At 40.5% G+C, this 20,368-nt stretch overlaps 3 protein-coding genes across 9 annotated transcripts; 2 read left to right on the top strand and 1 right to left on the bottom strand.

Annotated features, from left to right (window-relative positions):
• Nucleotides 1-1,373: 1,373 nt before the first annotated feature.
• LOC115740009 (transcriptional corepressor SEUSS-like) lies at nt 1,374-8,461 on the top strand. Of its 2 annotated transcripts, none has more exons than XM_048273877.1 (10): nt 1,374-1,760; nt 2,182-3,586; nt 3,659-3,778; nt 4,021-4,069; nt 4,251-4,465; nt 4,552-4,620; nt 5,658-5,755; nt 6,462-6,555; nt 6,854-6,923; nt 7,064-8,461. In XM_048273877.1, exons 2-10 carry the CDS (start codon nt 2,549-2,551, stop codon nt 7,975-7,977), a joined length of 2,667 nt encoding a protein of 888 aa, XP_048129834.1. In that variant the 5' UTR covers nt 1,374-1,760; nt 2,182-2,548; the 3' UTR covers nt 7,978-8,461. The 2 variants fall into 2 exon arrangements, with proteins under 2 accessions (XP_048129834.1, XP_048129835.1); XM_048273878.1 differs by lacking the exon at nt 1,374-1,760 and adding an exon at nt 1,788-2,058.
• Nucleotides 8,462-9,064: 603 nt separating this feature from the next.
• On the bottom strand, nt 9,065-10,279 carry LOC115740070 (thioredoxin M-type, chloroplastic-like). The gene is made up of 2 exons (XM_030673445.2): nt 9,860-10,279; nt 9,065-9,542 (listed from the first exon to the last, which is right to left on the bottom strand). Exons 1-2 carry the CDS (start codon nt 10,098-10,100, stop codon nt 9,223-9,225), a joined length of 561 nt encoding a protein of 186 aa, XP_030529305.2. The 5' UTR covers nt 10,101-10,279; the 3' UTR covers nt 9,065-9,222.
• A 2,192-nt stretch (nt 10,280-12,471) lies between these two features.
• LOC115740032 (small RNA degrading nuclease 5) lies at nt 12,472-20,168 on the top strand. Of its 6 annotated transcripts, none has more exons than XM_030673386.2 (14): nt 12,474-12,803; nt 13,070-13,126; nt 13,206-13,271; nt 13,996-14,129; nt 14,243-14,352; nt 14,961-15,065; nt 15,163-15,233; nt 16,202-16,261; nt 16,849-16,904; nt 18,133-18,193; nt 18,356-18,620; nt 18,727-18,908; nt 18,991-19,286; nt 19,913-20,168. In XM_030673386.2, exons 1-14 carry the CDS (start codon nt 12,726-12,728, stop codon nt 20,034-20,036), a joined length of 1,665 nt encoding a protein of 554 aa, XP_030529246.1. In that variant the 5' UTR covers nt 12,474-12,725; the 3' UTR covers nt 20,037-20,168. The 6 variants fall into 6 exon arrangements, with proteins under 6 accessions (XP_030529273.1, XP_048130699.1, XP_030529246.1 ...); XM_048274743.1 differs by having other exon boundaries at nt 12,475-12,803; nt 13,080-13,126; XM_030673413.2 differs by lacking the exon at nt 13,206-13,271 and having other exon boundaries at nt 12,472-12,803.
• The last annotated feature ends 200 nt before the right edge of the window (nt 20,169-20,368 follow it).

Here is a 20,368-nt window from a genome sequence, read left to right as displayed (position 1 = left end):
AGAGAAGATGGTGATTCAGAAAACAGGGCGTGGTATTGAACCAGGAGATGATTTCTTTTACCAGTTATAGAGTCCCCGGATAGACCGAAAGTCGATCTTAATCATGCATCTTTCTTTCTTTACTTTTTCAACCATGATCTGCAGGATCTCTGCATGTGTCTTGATTCCGGATGCATGTAACTCATAGGGGGACAAGAATCTTATGTCAGCTTAGGACAAGAGCAAGAAGTGATTACCTTAGCAGAAGCACTTCTGTTCGAACTGTGGTTTCCATGGTGTCCCGTTTTGAACGGGACAAAAACCCAGGAAAAGGCTGACGGATTAAATTTTATCGGCTAAGGTACAACTCCCTATCGTTTACTGGTTAACCCAAAAAAGCTAAAATCACGTTTCTCTAGCAATCAGGTACCAGCGCTTCTGTTCCAAAATCTGATGCACTTTGACCAAATCCAACAATTTAGCCCCTGAACGAGAGTTTCAAACTTGACGATGTCCCCAATTAAAGCCCCTCTGATTCATACGAATATAGGGATAATGACGTAAATGGTATCCGAACTTTGATCTAACGTGCAATGTGATTCATGAACTTTTAATTTGATCAATACGGTCCCTAAACTTTAATCCAGTGTATAATATGATTCTTGAATTTTTAATTCTCTGAACTTTTAGAACATGTTCAACTTGATTCCCGAACTATAAAAAAGATATTCAATATAGTTATTTTATTAATTCAAAATTTAGAAACGACATTAGATATTTTTTGCAGTTCAAGGGCTAAGTTGAATACGTTCTAAAAATTTGGGGATCACATTAAACAAATTGAAAGTTCATGGATCATATTGCACACTAAACTAAAGTTTAGAGATCATATTGTATATTAGATCAAAATTTACGGACCTTTGTGTCATTTTCCCATAAACATACGAATCCACAAAAAAAAAAAAAAGGGTATTTTGACAACACGAATAATTTAAGAATTGATTTGGGCTGGCGGGCAAATAAATTCCCAAACGTTTCTCTGGATTTAAAATATGAAACTAATCCATTGTCACCGCTGAGCAAACATCTCAGCCGTTCACTAGTTTTTAGGCTCTCTGTCGTGGACCCAAGCCATGGATAAACTTTGTTCAAAGTTCATCCTCACATTATCTCGTTATTATCATTATCTTTTTTTTTTTTTTGTGCTTTTGAAAGCAAGGCAAAAAAACAAAAGCAAACAAACATTAGCGTTACCCAGCAAGACCATCGTAACATGTCAGGATGATGATGATGATGGTTGTAAAGAGACGATGGTTTATGATGCTATGTGCATACATGAGATGCATAATCAACACGTTAGCACATAGCGGAAAGGTGAGAGAGAAGAATACCATTTGACTTCATTTGTGAGAGAGAGAGAGAGAGATTTAGAGAGAGAGATAGAGAGAGGAACGAGGAAAATTCAATCCGATCGAATACAGCTTTGACGTCCGCAAGGACGACACACACCAACACACACTCTAATTTCTCTCTGTAAGCACACAACACAGCTAAGAAGGAACCGGTCATTGACACTGCCAGTGTTCGAAGACTGAGATAAAACAAAGGGTAAAAATTTCCCATGTAGATGCGTTGTTCTTGATACAGAAGCAGGAGGATAGAGAACTCACCACTCGGATATCGTAAGCACGGAAACAGAGCGGAAAGTTTCGTGACTGTGATTTCAGAAAGAGTGGCGAAGACAGAGTGCTGATGCTCGTAAATTTCGATTCCAGCTTTCGGTGAGTCCTCGCGAGTCTCTGTTATCATCTTTTGCTTTCTTTTTGGTTTAAAATTGCCTCTGAGTGAGGTTCTACACATAATTTGAAGTATCGGGATCGTTGGTTTGGGCACTGTTAAGTATCCACCGAGGGTTGTTCAAAGATGTTTCTTTTCGAATTCTTCAGCTTCTTTTTCCTCCGTTAGTTCTTTCTTGTCGAAAAAGGTTCGTCCTTTACCGTGTTAATTGAGGTTTCCTGTTGGGGTTTTGGGTGGGAATTCGAGCTTGAAGAGATGACAAATGGGTCTCTATTTTCATGGGTATGCTCCATTTGCTTTCGTTTCTTATGGGCGTCTCTATATTTTTTCATCTGCAAGTTGAGTTCGCTGATACACTTCAGATTTATCACGATTCTGAGACTCTTAACATCTATTTTTCTGCAGAAAACCCATGCAAGAGCCAATTGAGGATTTCTTGTCACCTGAAGATAGTGAGTTTGTAGAATGCTCGGGAGAAAAGCTTGTTCCCTGCCTTCGTGCGTATGTGGTTTATGGATTTTGTTTGGAGGTACTCATCAAACGCTTCGGCGAAAAGCTCGGCCATTTCTATTGGTGCACAAGAAGGAACCTCACTCCCATAGCTTTGAATCCGAGGGTGAAATTTCCTAGGGTTAAGTATCACTAGTTTTTCTACTAACTTTGTGTAATGAGTTTATGCAACTTGAGATTTTTTTAATACCGTTGTTTGGATAGTTCTCTAGAGTTCATATTTTTGCGAAGAGGCCATTTTCACAAACTGACAGTACAAAAGATGGTACCTTCGGGGCCGAGCACGCCCATTGGTGGTGCCCAGTCTGTCTCACCTTCGCTTTTGCGATCAAACTCGGGTATGTTAGGAGCCCAAGGCAATGCCGTGCCTTCTCCAATGACGTTTTCGAATGTTGTGCCACCACGAGCTCAGATTGGTGGCTTGAATGTGCTTGGGAATATGTTGAATGTGTCGTCTGAGCTTGGCCAGTCATTTGGAAATGGTGGTCAGAATCCAGCTGTTGCTGCTTCAGGAAGTAGCCTGCATGGAGGTATTAATTCAGCAGCAGAGTCTGATCCATTGTCATCTATGGGCAATGGAATGGGTTTCAACACCCCTTCTTCAACATTGGTCCCTTCGAACATTGTTAATCCTGGCACTTCTGGTCCAGTGCCAGGAAAGCAATTTTCAAACCCACCGGGTAACCAGTTGATGCCGGATTACTCCCTGTCCCAACCCCAGCCTCAATCTTTTGATCAGCAGAATTTTCAGCAAGCAAGTCAGCAGTCGATGCAACAGGTCTCCAACCAGGTCAACACATCACAGCCGTCCCAGCAGCAGTTCCAGTCAACTCATGGAGGATTGAGTGGCGTCGGACCTGTTAAGCTGGAGCCACAGATGGGCAGTGATCAGCTAGCGCTACAGCCACAACAGCCAATGCGGTCGCTGAGAAATCTTGGCCATGTAAAATTAGAGCCACAACACATTCCGAACATGAGAAACCTGGCACCTGTAAAACTCGAACCACAGAACTCAGACGTGTCTCTATTAGCTCAGCAGCAGCAGCAGCAAGTTTTGCACTTGCCAAGGCAGTCTCCTCAAGCTGTGGCCCAGATTAATCTCTTAAACCAACAAAGACTCTTGCAGCTCCAGCAACAGCAACAACTCATGAAGGTGATCCCCCAGCCACGGGCTCAATTGCCCCAGCAGTATCAGCAGCAGAACTTGCCCTTGAGATCTCCTGTGAGGCCAGCATATGAACCTGGGACATGTGCGCGTAGGCTGACCCGCTTCATTTACCAGCAGCAACATAGGCCAGAGGTAGACTTTGTACTTGATGAGTAGTTTTTCATGGATGTATATTGCGATTCAACAATTGCTAATTTCTTTTAGGACAATAATATCGAGTTCTGGAGAAAGTTCGTAACAGAATACTTTGCTCCCAATGCTAAGAAGAAATGGTGTGTCTCTATGTACGGAAATGGTCGGCAAGCAACTGGAGTTTTTCCACAGGTTAGCATTTAGACTACTTTGCTAAAAGACGTCGACGTCTACCCTATCAATATACTGGTAATTAGAATATAGTTATGTGCACCTCGGTCCCAGACCTGCTTGGTACGATTAGGTTCTTCTTAGGCCTGTAACAAATAATTGCTAACATTCCCTCGCAGAATTTGGCTGCATATGCTATGTGGACCTAGTTTTTTACTTTACATAGTCATGTTATGAACTGTTTTGGTAACACGTTCTTGCAGGAAGCTTGGCAATGTGAAATATGCAATCGTAAGCCAGGCCGAGGATTTGGTATGTTCAAATTGTCACGTCCTTGATTTTGTTCATTGCTCTTGTAGGCTGAAGAATGGCTATTTGGTTAAATCTAAATAGATTAGATGGCAGCTTTTCTCGTTTTTCGATGTCTGCATTTTCTGTTCACATCATGGGCAATATATGCCACAAGTGAATAATGCTTTATTCATGTTTTCAGAAGCAACTTTTGAGGTCCTTCCTAGACTTTTCAAGATAAAATATGAAAGCGGTACTTTGGAAGAACTACTTTATGTTGATATGCCGCGGGAGCAGGAAAACTCATCTGGTCAAATTGTCCTGGACTATGCAAAAGCGATCCAAGAAAGTGTTTTTGAGCAGCTTCGGGTTGTTCGTGATGGTCAACTTCGAATTGTTTTCACTCCCGACCTAAAGGTGATCATTAGTGCATTATTCTAAGCATTTGGGATATTGGGTATGAACTATTTAACATTGAGATCTTGTGTTGTCTTTTGCAACAGATATGCTCTTGGGAATTTTGTGCAAGGCGTCATGAAGAACTTATTCCTCGAAGATTGCTGATACCTCAGGTGAATGAGCAATTTATATGTACTTCTTTTATGGGCTTTGTACAGTATGTCCACCTGAGAGAATGTTGCGGCCAGACTGGAGTTGACTTTTTTAAGAATAGCCATTACTAGATGCCTTGAGATGTTAAACTGCACATTTACTAGCTAGTGGCATGTGATATGTTGCATATATGCCACCCCATGGAATGATGCGGGGATGTATTTGACACCACCTTCTTTTGGTAATAAACAACACGCCTGTATGTCAGTAATTAATTTCTCAAAGTTCAACACTGGGGTGTGCATAACAGCTAACAAACTATAACAAAGTTACTAAGCCTTTCTTAATATGAGGTTCAGGTAGATGGATTTTCTTTTGGTCACTGGTAGTACCCTCCTTGACTTCGGCTTTGCATCTATACTACTTGGTTAATATCATTATACATGGGATATTCGTGGAACTGCATCCTCGTGGTCTATTTTTGGCAGCGTACGACTGATAGGAGGATAACTATGTACTTTAAATCATGGCTACTCTGTACCTTTATCTGGTATCTGTAATGTACCAATAAATCAGGGAGCTTCCCAGATAAAATTGACCCACCCTTTTAGATGGCATAAGTAGCATCATCATTACATCTGTTGGATAGTTCAGTAATGGCCAGAAGACAAAAGGAAGGAATGTTTGAATAAGACGAGGAGCAAAGTTCTTGTATGAATAGTCAATTTAGTGGTAATCCACATTCTCTCTAGTTGATATGCACGTGAAGTTAATCACCACTGAAAATGATAAGCCCTGCCTCACAAGTGGTGTCCCGTGATTAGTTATTGTTTGTTTAGTTGCCTGATTTACCTGTCAAGTTTCTAAATGGGATGATGGTGGAAGTGACTGTCTAGTAGAAGGCATTTCTGGAGATATTTCGTCAATCATCCATACTATACTTATTGATCAGTATGGGAAGTACGACATGTGGTGATTCTTCTGCTTATTTGGGAAGTTTCAGTGCATCTGATCTCTATTTGGTTTATAATTCAAGGGTTCTTTACAACACACGCAGGTTAGTCAGTTAGGAGCTGCAGCTCAAAAGTACCAAGCAGCTACCCAAAATGCATCATCTAATTTATCCGTATCAGAGTTGCAGAATAATTGTAACATGTGAGTTTTCTCGTAATATTGGATTGAATCACTTATCTCTTTCCTGATTCGGTAGTATCAGTGGACTTCTTTGCCTTTGTCCGACCAAATGGAGGTTTGTATTACGTCTTTTCTATCTCAGTGAATGTGGCCCTTCCCACTTTTCTATCTGTTTGAGAGAGAGAGAGAGAGAGTGCGTGCTCCATTTAAAGCTTCCTCTGCAATATATAGAGCTGAGTCCCATGTGTGCCTGTGTAGATGCAAATGCTAAAACATGCAGAGGATAAGAGGGATGGTGCAATTTCCCCATTTGTGTTGCAATGCAGTGCTCGCTTGGCTGGATAAATGTCCGTATGGCACTGTTTGCTGCTGATGTGCATCCACTTGATGATTAATTGTTTGTGTTTTGTTAGTGTTCTTCGTAACGTGGAAATTGGGATGGAGTGAAATATAAGAATTGCATTACTGGAGTGGGAGAGGACTTTACTTTGGGATGATTGGGATCTCCTAATAAAGGTTCGGAAGAAGTTCATGCTCGTGGACTTTCGTTCACGAAATATGACTCTGATATGTTGAGGCTACTTTTATGAATTACTTAGAACAAATCAATATACATTGCACGGCATGGAATTTTGAGATGCACATTCCAGTTTTTAGTCTGTTCTACCTGTCCAATGTGGTAGATTGCCTTGCTGATGGCTAATGGATTTTCGTATTTATCCTTCAGGTTTCTTTCATCTGCTCGTCAATTGGCAAAAGCTCTTGAAGTGCCATTAGTAAATGATCTAGGATATACAAAAAGATATGTACGGTGCCTCCAGGTAGTGCCTACTGGCTCCATGATCTATGCAGAACTTTTTGTGATATAATTTAAGCGATATCCTCGTTTGTGGAACGTATGAAACAATTAGTTGGAGACTTATTTAGTTGGCCTTTTGCTTCACCTTCACTGTTGTCTGTTGGGTTCCTTTGACTTTAGCATCTCTGGTTTTTCCCTTTTGCCATGTTTTTTGTTTCTTCAAGTAATCTTTAGTTGGATTTATTAGTGCGTGGAGACTTTGTTAGAACTTCGCGATTTCGACTCATTTATTTGTGTTGTTTTTCCTGGATCTCTGGCAGATATCTGAAGTAGTTAATAGCATGAAAGATTTAATTGATTACAGCAGGGAAACAAGAACAGGACCTATGGGTAAGCTTTTATGCAAGTTTATTGTCAGCATATTATATTCCTTACTTTTCTGGCCAAAGGGAAACGAGCATCGTTCATCATCTCCCCTTCACCCAGATAGTTTCAGAAAACACATTTTTGACATATTGGTTCCTCCTCAGAAAGCTTGGTCAAGTTCCCTCGCAGAACAAGTCCGCGATCTGGGGGTGACAATGTACCTCTACAGCCTGAGCAACAACACCAGCAGCGGCAAACGGCTGCTCAGAACACAAGCAGAGATCAAAATTCTGTCCAGGCCAGTGCAACGCAAATTCCTACGCACAGTGGTGGGGTCAGTGTAAATAACCCCGTAAACGCAGCTTCCTCTTCTGCATCTTCCAGCACAATTGTTGGCCTCCTGCACCAGAATTCAATGAACTACAGAAAGCAAGGTCCTTTGGCTAATGTGGGTAGCCCTTACGGGGGAGCTGGTGGGGTCCAGAATCCCTCTCCCAGTTCCTCCTCTACAGCTCCTCCGGCACAACCGAACACATCCTCATTCCAACCACCTACACCATCCCCACCCAACAATCCAATGCAAGGTCCCCATAATGGCCCGCCTGCTATTTCCAGCGAGGGCGATGTCAATGATAACCAAAGCTGCGTCCAGAAGATCCTGCAAAACATGATATCAGGCCAACTCAATGGTTCAGGTGGTATGGTGGGCATCGGTTCTATGGGGAATGACATGAAACATGTTAGTGGTCTTTCACCAAGTTGCTCTAATATGGGCCAGAATAGTACTGGGTACTTTGTCGGGAATGGGCCCACCAGCAGCAACCCTGGTTTTGGAAGTTCTGGGTACAGCACCATGGTTGGGGGAATGGGCCAGGGCCAGGGCCAGTCTGTAATGGTCAGTGGCCTCAGGAACGCGATGGCTAATGGTTCACTTATGAACGGACGGGTTGGAATGATGCCTATGGTCCGGGGACAAAGCATGAATCAACAACAGGACTTGAATGCTCAGCTTCTTAACGGGCTAGGAGCTGCTAATGGCTTTACCGATCTTCAGTTCGATTGGAAACAATCCCCTTGAACAGTGTGGACAAGCGATGAATGGGTTGTTGGTAGCAGAGAACATCATTAGACATGGCATGGACGCCATCAGCCCCCTAGGAGATCATGTACCTGGAGAGATAGCTTTTAGGGGCTTCCTCTGCTTTCAACCTAATTCCAGAGAAACAGCAAAGTAGGAACATACAGCATACAGTGTTGAGTCATAATGTGGAATGTCTTGAAATTGCTCCAGCTTTTCCGTCTGAGTGGTTCTCCGTTACATAGCTTATACAGCTGACTGTCCAACTAACTGCCGCCGTTGACATGGTGAATTTGGTTCCGGGAGGTGTTACTATCTGGTGGATGTACCGGAAGTGTGTGCTTCCCTCGATTCACGGCCAAACTGAGAAACTATTCACTGTACCCCATTTCATCACTCTCAATCTCTCTCTGCCTCTCCTCTCTCTCTCAATGTATAAAACTTGTTGGGCCTTGAAGCAGTATCAATGTACAACCTCTTTTTTATCTGGGTCTCTGAAGTGATTTCATTATTGCCCGCTCTTTCTTGTTCTTTTAACTAGGTTCTTGCCATGAAGCTCCAGCGTCTCTCATACTACTTTGGCTTGAGGTCGCAGCAAAACAGGTCATCTCCAAATCCCAACTTCTTTCTTGTGCGCAAGATAATTCCTTTTCCACCATATCCTTTGGATGGCCAGATAACTAGGAAATGTCCTAACAAGAGAGTATGGGATTTGATGGACATTTCTCAATAATGCTCGCTCTCTGTTCGTCTGATTATATTACAGAGCAATGTCCGTGTGGTTGACGAGTACTTGTGTGTGCCCGAGTTCTCGGAATCGATCAATGGCTTCAATGTAATCGAAGTCCTAGAGATTGTACTAATTGAAAGAGCACAATAAAGCTGGTTGACAATCGCTCTTCGACTCCGTTCTAGACATGAATGTTCGCATGGTTTGTGATTAAGTCAGTTCCTGGTCATTCAAAACTAAGCGTGTCGGGTTAATTGAGCGTTGAGCACAAAAAGGGCGGCACAGTAACGGCTCTGTAGCTGAAGAAACAGCAGATGTTAATCAAAGCACATATTTTGCCGAATAAGATCTCCATTCTTCACCCACAAAGAAACGGTAGATTTAAAATGGCAGTATTTTCATGTACTATAATATCTGAGTTTCATGAGAATGGGTCTTATGAACACATCAAGTAATGTAGTACAAGCACTGAGGCAAAATCCTGAAGAGTGAATGTTTTGAGAGGCTCTCACAATTCACAGATCAAGGTACTTCTCAATGGTGGCAGATAAGGTGGACTTGGGGACGGCCCCGATCACACTCTCCTTCTTCTCGCCACTCTTGAAGAAGAGGACGGTCGGGATGCTTCGGATCCCGTACTGCGTGGCAATGGTAGGGCAGTCGTCGGTGTTGAGCTTGTAGCAGGCGATCTTGCCGGCGTACTCCTTGGCCAGCTCGTCGATGACTGGGGCTATCATCCTGCAGGGTCCGCACCATGGCGCCCAGAACTCCACCAGGACGGGGTTCTCGCTGCTGATAACCAGGTTGTCCCAGCTCGAGTCGGTCACCACTCGTACTGCACAAACATCGAGTCAAGCAAGCACTTTGCATATTATCTGTTGCAGCAATTTATCCTTCCCCTTTTCGGGAAATGCTTCAAGTATCTAAGTTCATAGGACGATGATGAGAACATAATTTTGCCGACATGTATGGATGAAAGCTGGTGTTTTATTCGCCTCAAGAGTAGACTATGAGACTGGAATTACTCTAACAGCTCGCATCCGAACTTCAAATAGTGAAATAAACGGGCAAGAGCTCAAGGACCACCCATATGCATCACATTGGCACGAAAGAGGAGTGCAGGTACATATACACCAGGAGCTAGAAGCTGACCTTCATCTAGTGCGTCACGAGCCTTGCAGAGTACGCTAGACTTCCTCTGGCGCCTAATGCTGAGAGGAGGAGGAGGAGGAGGAGAAGACAGCGAGAAGTTGAGAGCGGACTTCTCCAGCATCACCCCTCCTCTTCGTGTCGGCAAATTTGGCAACCCTTTGCATGCGAATGCGATAGAGCGGTCGCAACACTGCAAGACTCTACCTCTCGTCATGCTCATCATCTGTACATTCTGCTCCATTCCCTTCCCCTCTCTCTCCAAATGAACCGTGAGATGTTTCCCCCTTTTTTTTTGGGGGGACTGAGCTGATTCCTATGAAGTCTCTCCTTTTGGTTCTTTTTGTTCTCTTTCGGGGGGTTCTTTTATTCTGTTTTTGCGTTTGTTCATGGGGATGAAGGAGAAGTAGAAGAGCCTGTGAACGGGAATGGGAATGGGAATGGATAGACACCTGCGGGGGATCGTGAGGTCGTGAAGGCGTTCGGGTGCATGTGGATAGTAATAACTAGAGAGTGGGCGGACTTTGAGGGTTGGGCTGAAACAAGGAAAAGGAGCAGCAGCACAAAAACAATGGATAGGAGCAAACGGCCGTCTCCTTCGTCTTCTCCTTCACTTTTAATTCCACCCATAGCTAAAGATGACCATAGGCCTGCAAGCTGCTGGGCCTATCTAGGCCCCAATGGCCTGAAGGTTTTTCTACCTTTCTTTCTTTTTTATTTTCCTCCCAAATTATGCATTTGGTTCAGTTTTTTCGAGGGACTTTGACCCTATGAAACAATGTTTTCTTTTCGTGAAATCCCTTTATCCTATAGTTCTCCGCATTTTTTCATAGGCTTTCTCCAAAAACCGAAACAAATGCAGTCCAAGTCCAATTGATTTTGTGTAGAAAGTTCAATGGTAGTTCTATTTTAATTGAAGGCGACCACGGCAAAACATCTATGTAGCTTGTTACTAAGCCAGCCTGCCTAGATCCGCCCATCGATCAAGGTTCCAATGTTGCTCACACCTAATTGGTATCTCTATAGCGCATTGCTGAATGATGCCTTTGTGTCGCCATTCGAGATTTTTTCTATCATGATTGCCTTTTCGCAAAATCGTAGCTATTAGAGAGGAAAATCTCAAAAATCGCGAGGTGTGCCCATCACTAGCGATGCGAGTTTTGGTTATCGACCGCCGGTTGTGCTATAATGGTATCACGAATTCGTTCTTGTGGAATGAGCGAGTTTCTGCAGTCTGTACTAAGGCGATTTATTTTTCGGATTTGTAATGGACTGTAACTCTTTGAGATTGGTTTTATCTTGAAATTATTTATATCCTTTTCATGTGAAATGAGAATTTTCTTTTCGATAAAAAAAAAAGAATCGTAACACCGAGAGAAGCATGAGGGATGTGGGATGGAAGAATAACTGGATCGTGGGAATGTTGTCAGATAGTTTGCACTAGGAAACTACGATAAAAGAATGTTTGTTGGAAGATGTCCGAAGGTGGAGTTGGCCACCCGTGTATAAATTGGTTGAGAGATTATACCGCCCTTCATAAGATGTGATATGGCAAAATTAGTTGCTATGTTGAGTCCAAACACATTCCTCGCTCGGGATGGCGAGATGTCCCAATTCATTGGGGACGTGGAACTATCAATTACAATGAGGCGTTTCACGACATAAATCACGAAAAATGATTCTAAGAAATAAAGGTTTCGACCGACAAATCGATTTGTCGGTCGTCCTAGGATTCACGATCGAGTCCAGACCGTAATCCCTTGTTCCATAATAAAAATAATTGCTCAAATGGTTAAGAAAAGTGGAAAGCTTTTCTTTTTGTTCACACATTTCGTATTCATTAACTGGCATAACAAAAAAAAAAAATATCATGTTACCTTTATAAATATTATGTTCACCACCGGTGGCACAAGACACAAACAAAGGAGCATAATGCGAATGCCAATTTGTTCGTCTATGGAAGTCATTGATTGACTGCTCAATGTATAGAGGGTTAATACCACAAAAAAATCTAAATTATATCTACTGCCATACACATACTCCAAATCTATTTATTTTATTTAGTTATTCAGTTAAACTTAAATCAATGATTCGTTATTGGAGTATATAGCAATAACCATTTCATTCCAATGGATTTACGTCTTTTATTAATGGCCATTGCCATTGCCCCACCGGTGACGGGGCGACGGCCATAGGCGGAAGCTTCGGTTTTTTTCTTTTTTGCACGCTCGCGTGTGTATTCTTTTTTTTTATTATTATAATTTTTTCGTTATTTTTTCTTTTTTGATTTAGTGTTTTTTTTTATGTAAAAAATTTGCATTTTTTAATCGGCCACCGCAAAAAGGAAGAAAAAGATAGAAAAAATAAAAAAGTAAATGACGAAAATGCTCTTGACCAAACAAGCATATTTTTGAAACTGATGTGGTTACTTTAGAACCTTATTTAATTTGTTGCGAAGTTTAGTGACTTCTTCTCCTTTTTCATTAGGATTGAGTGGTCCTCTTTAAAAAAAAATTGAGGACATTTTAGGTCCTTGATTTTTTTTAAAGGTTTTATGATGTGTTTCTCTTAGATTTTCATAATCTTTTACTATGGTTATAAATTATCTTGATCAATGGCCTTCAGAAGAACTTTGCTCATTAGGGTACGAACAAATAGCTCGGCGTACACCGAGAGAGAGAGAGAGAGAGATAGAGAGGGGGAGACCCAACAAAGCAAAACTGAGGAACCCGGGAAAAAGGAGAGCTTTTGCCCTGAAGGCCGACGGCTTTTTGGTTACACGAAAGCAGTTCCATTGGGTAAGACACAAGGAAATAGTGAAGAAAACTTGCAGCTTTGTGGCGAGACTTGACCCGGGAGGCATGAAAAAATGGCTTCTTCGAGCCACAAAAACCAAAGAAGCGACTCCAACAATGGCAACACCTTCTTCGATGTCTATGGACCTGAGGTACTCTCTCTGTCTCTGTCTCTGGGTTTCGGTCTAATCTGTTTTTTTTTTTTTTTGCCGGAGGGGGGTTGGGGGCAAGAAGCAACCCTTTTTTTTTTTGGTTTGCCAGGAAGTAGTATAATGGACTGAAGATCTTACGTTTCGATTATAATAGCATTAGAAGACAATTAGTCGTGTTTAAAGAGGTGGAATCTTCACTAGTCCTATGCGGTTTAAAGGGGGGAAGGGTTTGGATTTACCTATTGGGATTGACCTGACTTTTACAGGCTAAAGCAGAAGTTGTCTTGAAGACTCCTGAAGCTAACTCAACCCTGAATTTGCAAGTAATTTCCTTCTTTTCTCCTGTTCATTCTTTTTGGTGCTAGTACGATGTGTAGACATGTGAGCTTTTTGGTGAAACAGGACATTCAAGGACTTGTTACTTGGGTTCTTGCTGAAGGATTTATGCCATCATGGGTTTTCATTAAAGTAAATGACTTCTCACTTCTTCCCCTCCAACTGCTCCTTTGAATATTTGATGATTTGGTATCCGCATTTTGCATAATGTTTTTATTGATGTCAACTAAGGTAATGCGATGATTGACTATATGGCAAAGATGAAAGAAACAGATGATGCAGTGCATCGCTCTATCTTTGAGATGACTGCTAGATGGAGAGTTAGTTCACGTTTATAGTCGAAGGGTGTTAACTCTGCATGAAGTATAAGGTCTTTTGTTGATATAGTTTGATGCTCGCGAATGGCACAGTTATAATGTTGTTTTCTGTTGCTTTCTGCAAGCTATTGTTATACTTGGGTTACCATTCAACTGTAGCTTTTATGAGAATCATGTCTGTTCTACATGCTAGGATATTATTTAAATAGCCTCTCTCTATACCGATTGTCTGTTGCCTACTGTACAAGTCTTTTGGTGTTTGATTCGTGGTGCTTTGGCTTGCTAGTGGTTCGTTTTACTTCATGAACAGTAATTTGTTAGATTAAACTTAAGCAGTCCTACTCTTATTTGTTTATACAACATACAAATATTGAGGCAGCAAACTGTATTGGGAAGTAAATTGCTACTTCGGATTTTCAAAGGAAGCCACAGTCTTAGAATAGATAATATGTGTGCTGTTATTGTGCTTGTTGCCATATTCTTCGTCAAGCACTATTTATGCTCTCAGTATTTATCAGTACTTTTTGTGCAATTTGCAGAATAAGCCCCTTATTCCAAAAGTGGTCATGCTTTATATCCCAGGACTGGATGCTGCACTGTATATGTCAAACTCCAAATTACTTGCTGGGCTTAAACAATGTTGTGGCAGTCCAAGGGCAGTTATGGCTCTAAGGTTATTCAAACTTTCTTCCTGCTCGTCTTTGATATATTTTTCTTGTGTGTTTTTGCATGCTAAATGCATCAAATGCTCAATCCTCATGGGATTTGGTGTTTATTCCATGCTAGTTGTGTATCAGATGGGATGCAAACCATAGATGCACTTCTGACATGCAAGCTAAAGAGAAAAAGAAGTCAAAGTGAATTGGCAGAAAACCCTAATCAGACATTTGGAAAAGGTTTGTTGCGAATCTCATGGCAGTTCTTTGGCATAGAAGATTATTTCATTTTGGCTTACATGTAAACTACACGGCAACGTTTCTCTCAATTTTTTCTATGACATGGTACTAGATTCCCTTCCACGGGAACATCAGTCAGCAGCAGCAGAGAACAAACGAAATGCTGTCAAAACAGTTTATGGACTGACCAATTAAGAGTCGAACCAAAATAATGCTGCTTTTGGGACGTTGTTGCTTACATGAAGAGAAAAAGCTAATCACCTAGTCATTTTATCATTTGTTGGGATGCAAATATTTTCTTAGCTTTGAAGATAAGGGAAAAGTGAAAGAACGATCATACGGTGGCAACGTGAAAAATTAGTTGTAATTAAGGGAGACCTATTTGGATCTTCCTAGAGAGGGATTGTTGATGAGTGGTAAAATCACAGCTGTATTTGTATTCATAATCTGGCAACAATCAGTTTTGTGATGATATAACAGTAGTGGCATCACAGCCACCAGATCAAATTTCTGATTGCATTTGTTTAATTATTTTGGGCTGTTCTCATACTTGACCATGCTGTCATATTTATCTTTCAATTAATAAAGGAGAAATGTTGTTGCCACAGATCTATCAACTTCGGAAATGCTGAAAAATATACCATTTCCCCTCTCATATTACACACTCACAGACAAAGAAATGGAAGACAATGGTTACTGTCTCAGCCAACCAGGTAAATAGAAATCCCTCATTTATCAATTAAATTTGGTTTGAAAGCTTTAGCTTACAATTCTTCCCAAGTAGCTGCTTATGAAGCATTGATGTTGCAGGATTTGTTTCTACTCTTCCTGCTCCTTCAGGATCTTGTCCCTATGAATTGTTGGCTCTTGATTGTGAGATGGTATGGAACATCTATGACTGATCTTAAAGCGTACGTTATATTTAATTGTCAAAGAATGGTTTACTTGTTCTTTGGTTCTTTATCTTGTCATTGGTTCTGAGTAGGGCTGTGAAATGGGCGTGTGGAGTCGATTTTGGGTTTCGTCGAAAATGGTCCGACCCAATTCAACCCATTTAACCCGTTTTGATCCATTTATATGCAATACAAATATAGCAACCCATACCCGACCCGACCCATATTATTGAAATCCATAGATATTTAAAAACAATAACTTTTATGCTATGCGTGTAGCGGGTAAAAGATAAAATTCTTAGTAGTTTTATAGGGTTCCAAATAAGATTTTCGACTTGTTTGCAACTTTTTCTTTATTGCCAAATTTTAGAGTTTCACAGTGAAGTATCCGACATCTCTTAAAATCAATAAATTTAACATGTAAATTCATATACTAATTTTCATGATTTTCTAACGCTTGAAAGATCATAAATCTTTTACTTTTATTCAATTTTGGAATAAATGAAAAGTTCATAACTGGAAGATAAAACTAGAAGATAAGTTGCCCCACCTAAAACCCCTCACTTAAACCTGAAGACAGTGAAGATGGACTGCAGATGGGTTAGGCTTTAGACCGTTAAAAACCCACATTGTGTTGTATTGTACTACTCAAACCCATGATCATGTTGACACCTCTAGTTTTGAGGTTCGCATAGATATGGTCCTAATGGTTCGGGGATGATTGATGAGAGTAATCTGATAGGAAGTTGTAAATGGGAAATAGCCTATGATCATCTTTTATTTTCAAATTTGTGCTTTCTCAATTAGCAACTTGCCATTGTTGGCCTGTTGAAGAGTAGAAGCATGGTGTAAATTACAAGTTAATTTCTTGTTGTTCAAGCATAATTTCAGAATACACAGGTTTCCAAGAATGGCTTGTTGGTTGCTAAATCTTTGTTAATTTTCTGTTATTTCAGTGCATTACAGGCGAGGGCTTCGAACTCACCAGAATTACCCTAGTTGATGTGAAAGGAGAGGTATTTGTATAATCTCACTTCATCTAGTTTTTTTCAAAAAGAAATGTGTCGTTATAATTTCATTTTCCTTTTTTCTCTCCATTTTTCACTCTTTTGGTTCTTGGGGCTTGAGAAAGTGGAGGGAGTGCTGGTGGTTGAGGAAGGAGGGAATTTTTAGTAGTTCTTAAGTAATAGAGATATCAAAATTGTATTTTATTTCCATCTAAGTTATTAGTTGCAATGCTGAACTTCTTTTGTTTTGAGAGTGGTTTGATTAAGGCAGTGGGTGCTATATTGAGAGATAGTAGAAAAGTTTCAGGTTTTTGTGTTGAGGAAAACAGTTATCCACTAGTCTCTACTCTTTGAAGTTTGAACTGGTTAATTTATTCATTATGGATGGATTTTGGAACATAGTGATGTTACCTACTAACTATGGTGAACCCTGTCTTAATAACTAACATGGCAGCTGGCACTGAGATTATTGGCCCTTTCTTGCATTATTCAATTTTGTGAGTTTCGACCAAAAAAGAAAATTGTAGTGAGTTATCATTTTCATGAGTTTGAATTGAATTGCAAATTTATTAGGTCTTTCTTGTGACTTCTCATAGGTGGTCTTGGATAAACTTGTCAAACCCACAAATCACATAGTCGATTACAACACTAGGTATGGTTTCTGATATGCTTTTGTTTACTTTTCTTACATCATTTGCCTTGCTATTCTGTTGGGTTAAGTTGATTGCGCAAGTATTGAGCATTCCAGCAACAGCTTCTCAATTGATGCATGTATCAGCTGGTCTTTATGACTGACCTAATGCACGTTTTGGCTGGAGTAGCTCAACCCTTGAGAAAACTCTTCATTCACATATTTTCATGTATCTATTGTGTATGTGCAATAGTCATCTATTTTGGTGGGGTGCTGCAGGTAGTTATATGGCGGGGCTCCTTTGGGGTTGTGAAGTTCTATTAGCCGTTGGATATATTGTAAAGCACATATTTTTCCTTAAACGGAGTGAATTGTTCTCTCAGTTTGCAAATACTACAAAACTAGTTGTCTGTTGTTATTACCAATTGACCATATTAAGTTCTCTGCTGTAAAGCTTAAGACCCATTTTTTTCTCACGGCAAATGTTTCTCTCTCTCTCTCTCTCTCTCTCTCTCTCTCTCTCCACTTACGTGAGCCCAACCATTTCCTTTGACTCTTAAAAATAAATGTCCCCACCTAAGGACCATTGATCTTTTTTGCAGTTGAGCTTCACATTTTGCCTTTTCCAGTAGTACTTGATGTGGCAATTTCTAAAGAGTCTTGTCTCTGTTGAGTAAATATCTTACTGAAAAATCATAGAGATGGGTGTGTGTTAGAAATGAGTTCTTTATTTTTCACCCCTTATTTCCTTGGGCCAAGCAGATTTTCTATTGGATGCGTTGGATTCAAGATTTAAAATGCCGTTATCCTCCGTGTGTGCACACTCCTCTGGGTAGTTGGTTGTTAAAAAGAAATGCCTGAAGTGGAGATCCAGACATGAGTGATGTACTATATGTAACGTTCTTTCTCTTCTCCCAGTTTGTGGGATTAAGATTTAATGAGTGAGTGTGATGATTATGTCATGGGAACTTCTCTTCTTGCGGAATTCTTTTAATGTACACTGGTTAGGATATCTTATTGTTTTAATCCCTCTAACTATGAATTTGCAAGTGAGAATATTTCTGCATGGAAATTTGACTGCTATTGTGGAACTTTTATTGTTCTTGCCAACTATATTTTCTAATGTGCTATACTAATTACAATTCCTTATCACCTTTTGTTCACCCGAAAAATCCTATCTCTAACTATGATTATGCAACCGAGCATACTCTGGTTATAATAGGTCTATTTTTTGTGACCTTGTATCCAGGTATAGTGGGATCACCTTTGAGATGCTGGATGGTGTTACAACAAGTCTTGAGGATGTTCAAGTGAGTCGTGTATATGTGACAATGCAGGCCTACGTGCATTTCTGTGCGCCTGCATCTGCATGCTCTCTCTCTCTCTCTTTTAATGTAGCTTCGTTCTTTTTTTGTGCTTCCTCCTCTTACTGATGTTTCCTTGTCTCCCACTTTTTTGCTCCCCTTGTTCAGAGAGATTTCCTTAAGCTGGTTTACCAGGAGACTGTTCTAATCGGGCATTCATTGGAGAACGACTTGTTGGCATTGAAGATTTCTCATAATTTGGTAATTGATACAGCAGTATTGTACAAGCACCGTGGAGGGTCTTACAAGCCTGCTCTTCGTGTGCTTGCCAAAAGATTCCTGTCCAGATGCATACAACAGTCAGAAAGTGGACATGACAGTATTGAAGATGCAAGAGCTACTATGGAATTAGCATTGCTAAAGATTAGACATGGCAAGTGATGCATGGATGTTGCATTTGGATAGAGCCCTGTTGTCTGTGTTTAATAATTGTTTAAACTTATATGTTGATTTTGCTTGTTTATTCCTATATAATGCAGGACCTGATTTCGGAGCTCCTCCATCATTTATTCGGAAGAAGTTTCTTACAGTTTTAAGTGAGTGTGGGAAAAATTCCTCTTTCATTGATGAGATATCGACAGTTAAGAGATACGCTGCTGGATCGTCCCATGTGTTACCAGTGTCTTCTGATGATGATGCTCTTTTGAAGGCCACAAAGGAGGTAGATGTTTAAGAGTCACTGAGTTTGGTTTTCCCCTGTAGTCCCACAATTTTTATAAGCCTTTTCCTTTGTAATTTGTCAGGTGAAAAGTGAACGAGCCCACTTTGTTTGGGCTCATTTCACAGAGCTATATTCCTATTTTGAGAAGCAAGCAGAGGAGTCTGATTGTTTAAATAGAAGATTGGCAGAGTTGATGTCCTTGCTAACATGCAAGAAGAATTCTGAGAAAAGGAGCAGGGCCAAATGTAGGATTGCGCCTGAATTAGAGGAAATTCTTGTACGTATTAATACAAGAGTTCGCACCCTGTATGATGCTTTACCCACCAATGCCATGCTTATCATTTGTACTGGTCATGGGGACACGGCTATTGTTCGTAGGTAAGTAGACTCACCTCTTTTTTAATTGTTCCTTTTTGTTAATGTTAGTGGAGTTGCTATCTAAGCTTCTGAATAAGGCCAGGGCTAGTAAAATGGTGGTTTACCACTTGAGTTAGTTGTATCGATAATATCTGTAAGTTTTTAGTACCAAGGACAGTTTGTTATTTTCATGATTGTTTTCCTGGGCCGGTCATATCATCTCTTCAGCATTTTTAACTCTGGCGTGCATCAGATTCAACTTGAAAATGGAAGCAGTCCTATAACAATTGTTTTAAATCTTTCTAAGATTATAACGTGGTGGATTGAAAATTGCTCTTGTTTTTCCTTTGGGACCAAATTTAGCTCTTGGTTTAAGATCTCGCCTTAGGAATAGCAACATTGGAAAGGTAGAATGACCGTAAGGGACTAGGTCGAAGTCATTTGCACCCAATGGTAAGCATGAAAAGTCATTTGGTTTACAATAGGGTTGTATTAGGTTAGGCATGGAAAATTTGTGGATGTCCCGAGTTGAGGAATTGGAATGTAGGCTTGCTCAATTTGATTAGCTTCATTTTGCTATTCTGTTACATTACATTTCAGAATTTATGCCCACTATTTTATAAGCACTTTTTCCTGCTTTGATTAAGATTGAGGAAGATGCTCGCGGAGCAGAGTGAAACCACAATAGGTCGTGAGAAGATTGTGAAGATTTTGGAAGAGCTTCAGGCCCAAGCTGAAGTAGCTCTATGTTTTGTGGGAGTGAAGCATTGACTTTTGATTGGAGGTCCATTGGCATTTATTTTTTGTCTGGCCAATTGATTTTCGGAATTGTAGCTTTTGTAAATTTGTTTATGCTTTGTTTGCTCAGATGCTGTAGATCCGTGTTTAATTAGACTTTCATTTGGAAAATGTAGTTGGCATCATTTCTGCGAAAGAAGGAAATGTCAGAAAAGCATCTTTAGTTTCGGGACTAGAGCGCGTTGATTCTTTTTCCCAGTATTGCCCGCGTTAGAAAAGAAAGAGCAAGTCAATAAGAGACGTTTCTCCAGTTTCCAAAAGGTATATTTGAACTGCTTCTATCTCAAGTCGGATCTGAAGGTCAT

Source organism: Rhodamnia argentea, chromosome 2, assembly GCF_020921035.1.
Source record: "Rhodamnia argentea isolate NSW1041297 chromosome 2, ASM2092103v1, whole genome shotgun sequence".
Lineage (NCBI taxonomy): Eukaryota > Viridiplantae > Streptophyta > Magnoliopsida > Myrtales > Myrtaceae > Rhodamnia > Rhodamnia argentea.
This window is presented reverse-complemented; position numbering and strand designations above follow the sequence as displayed.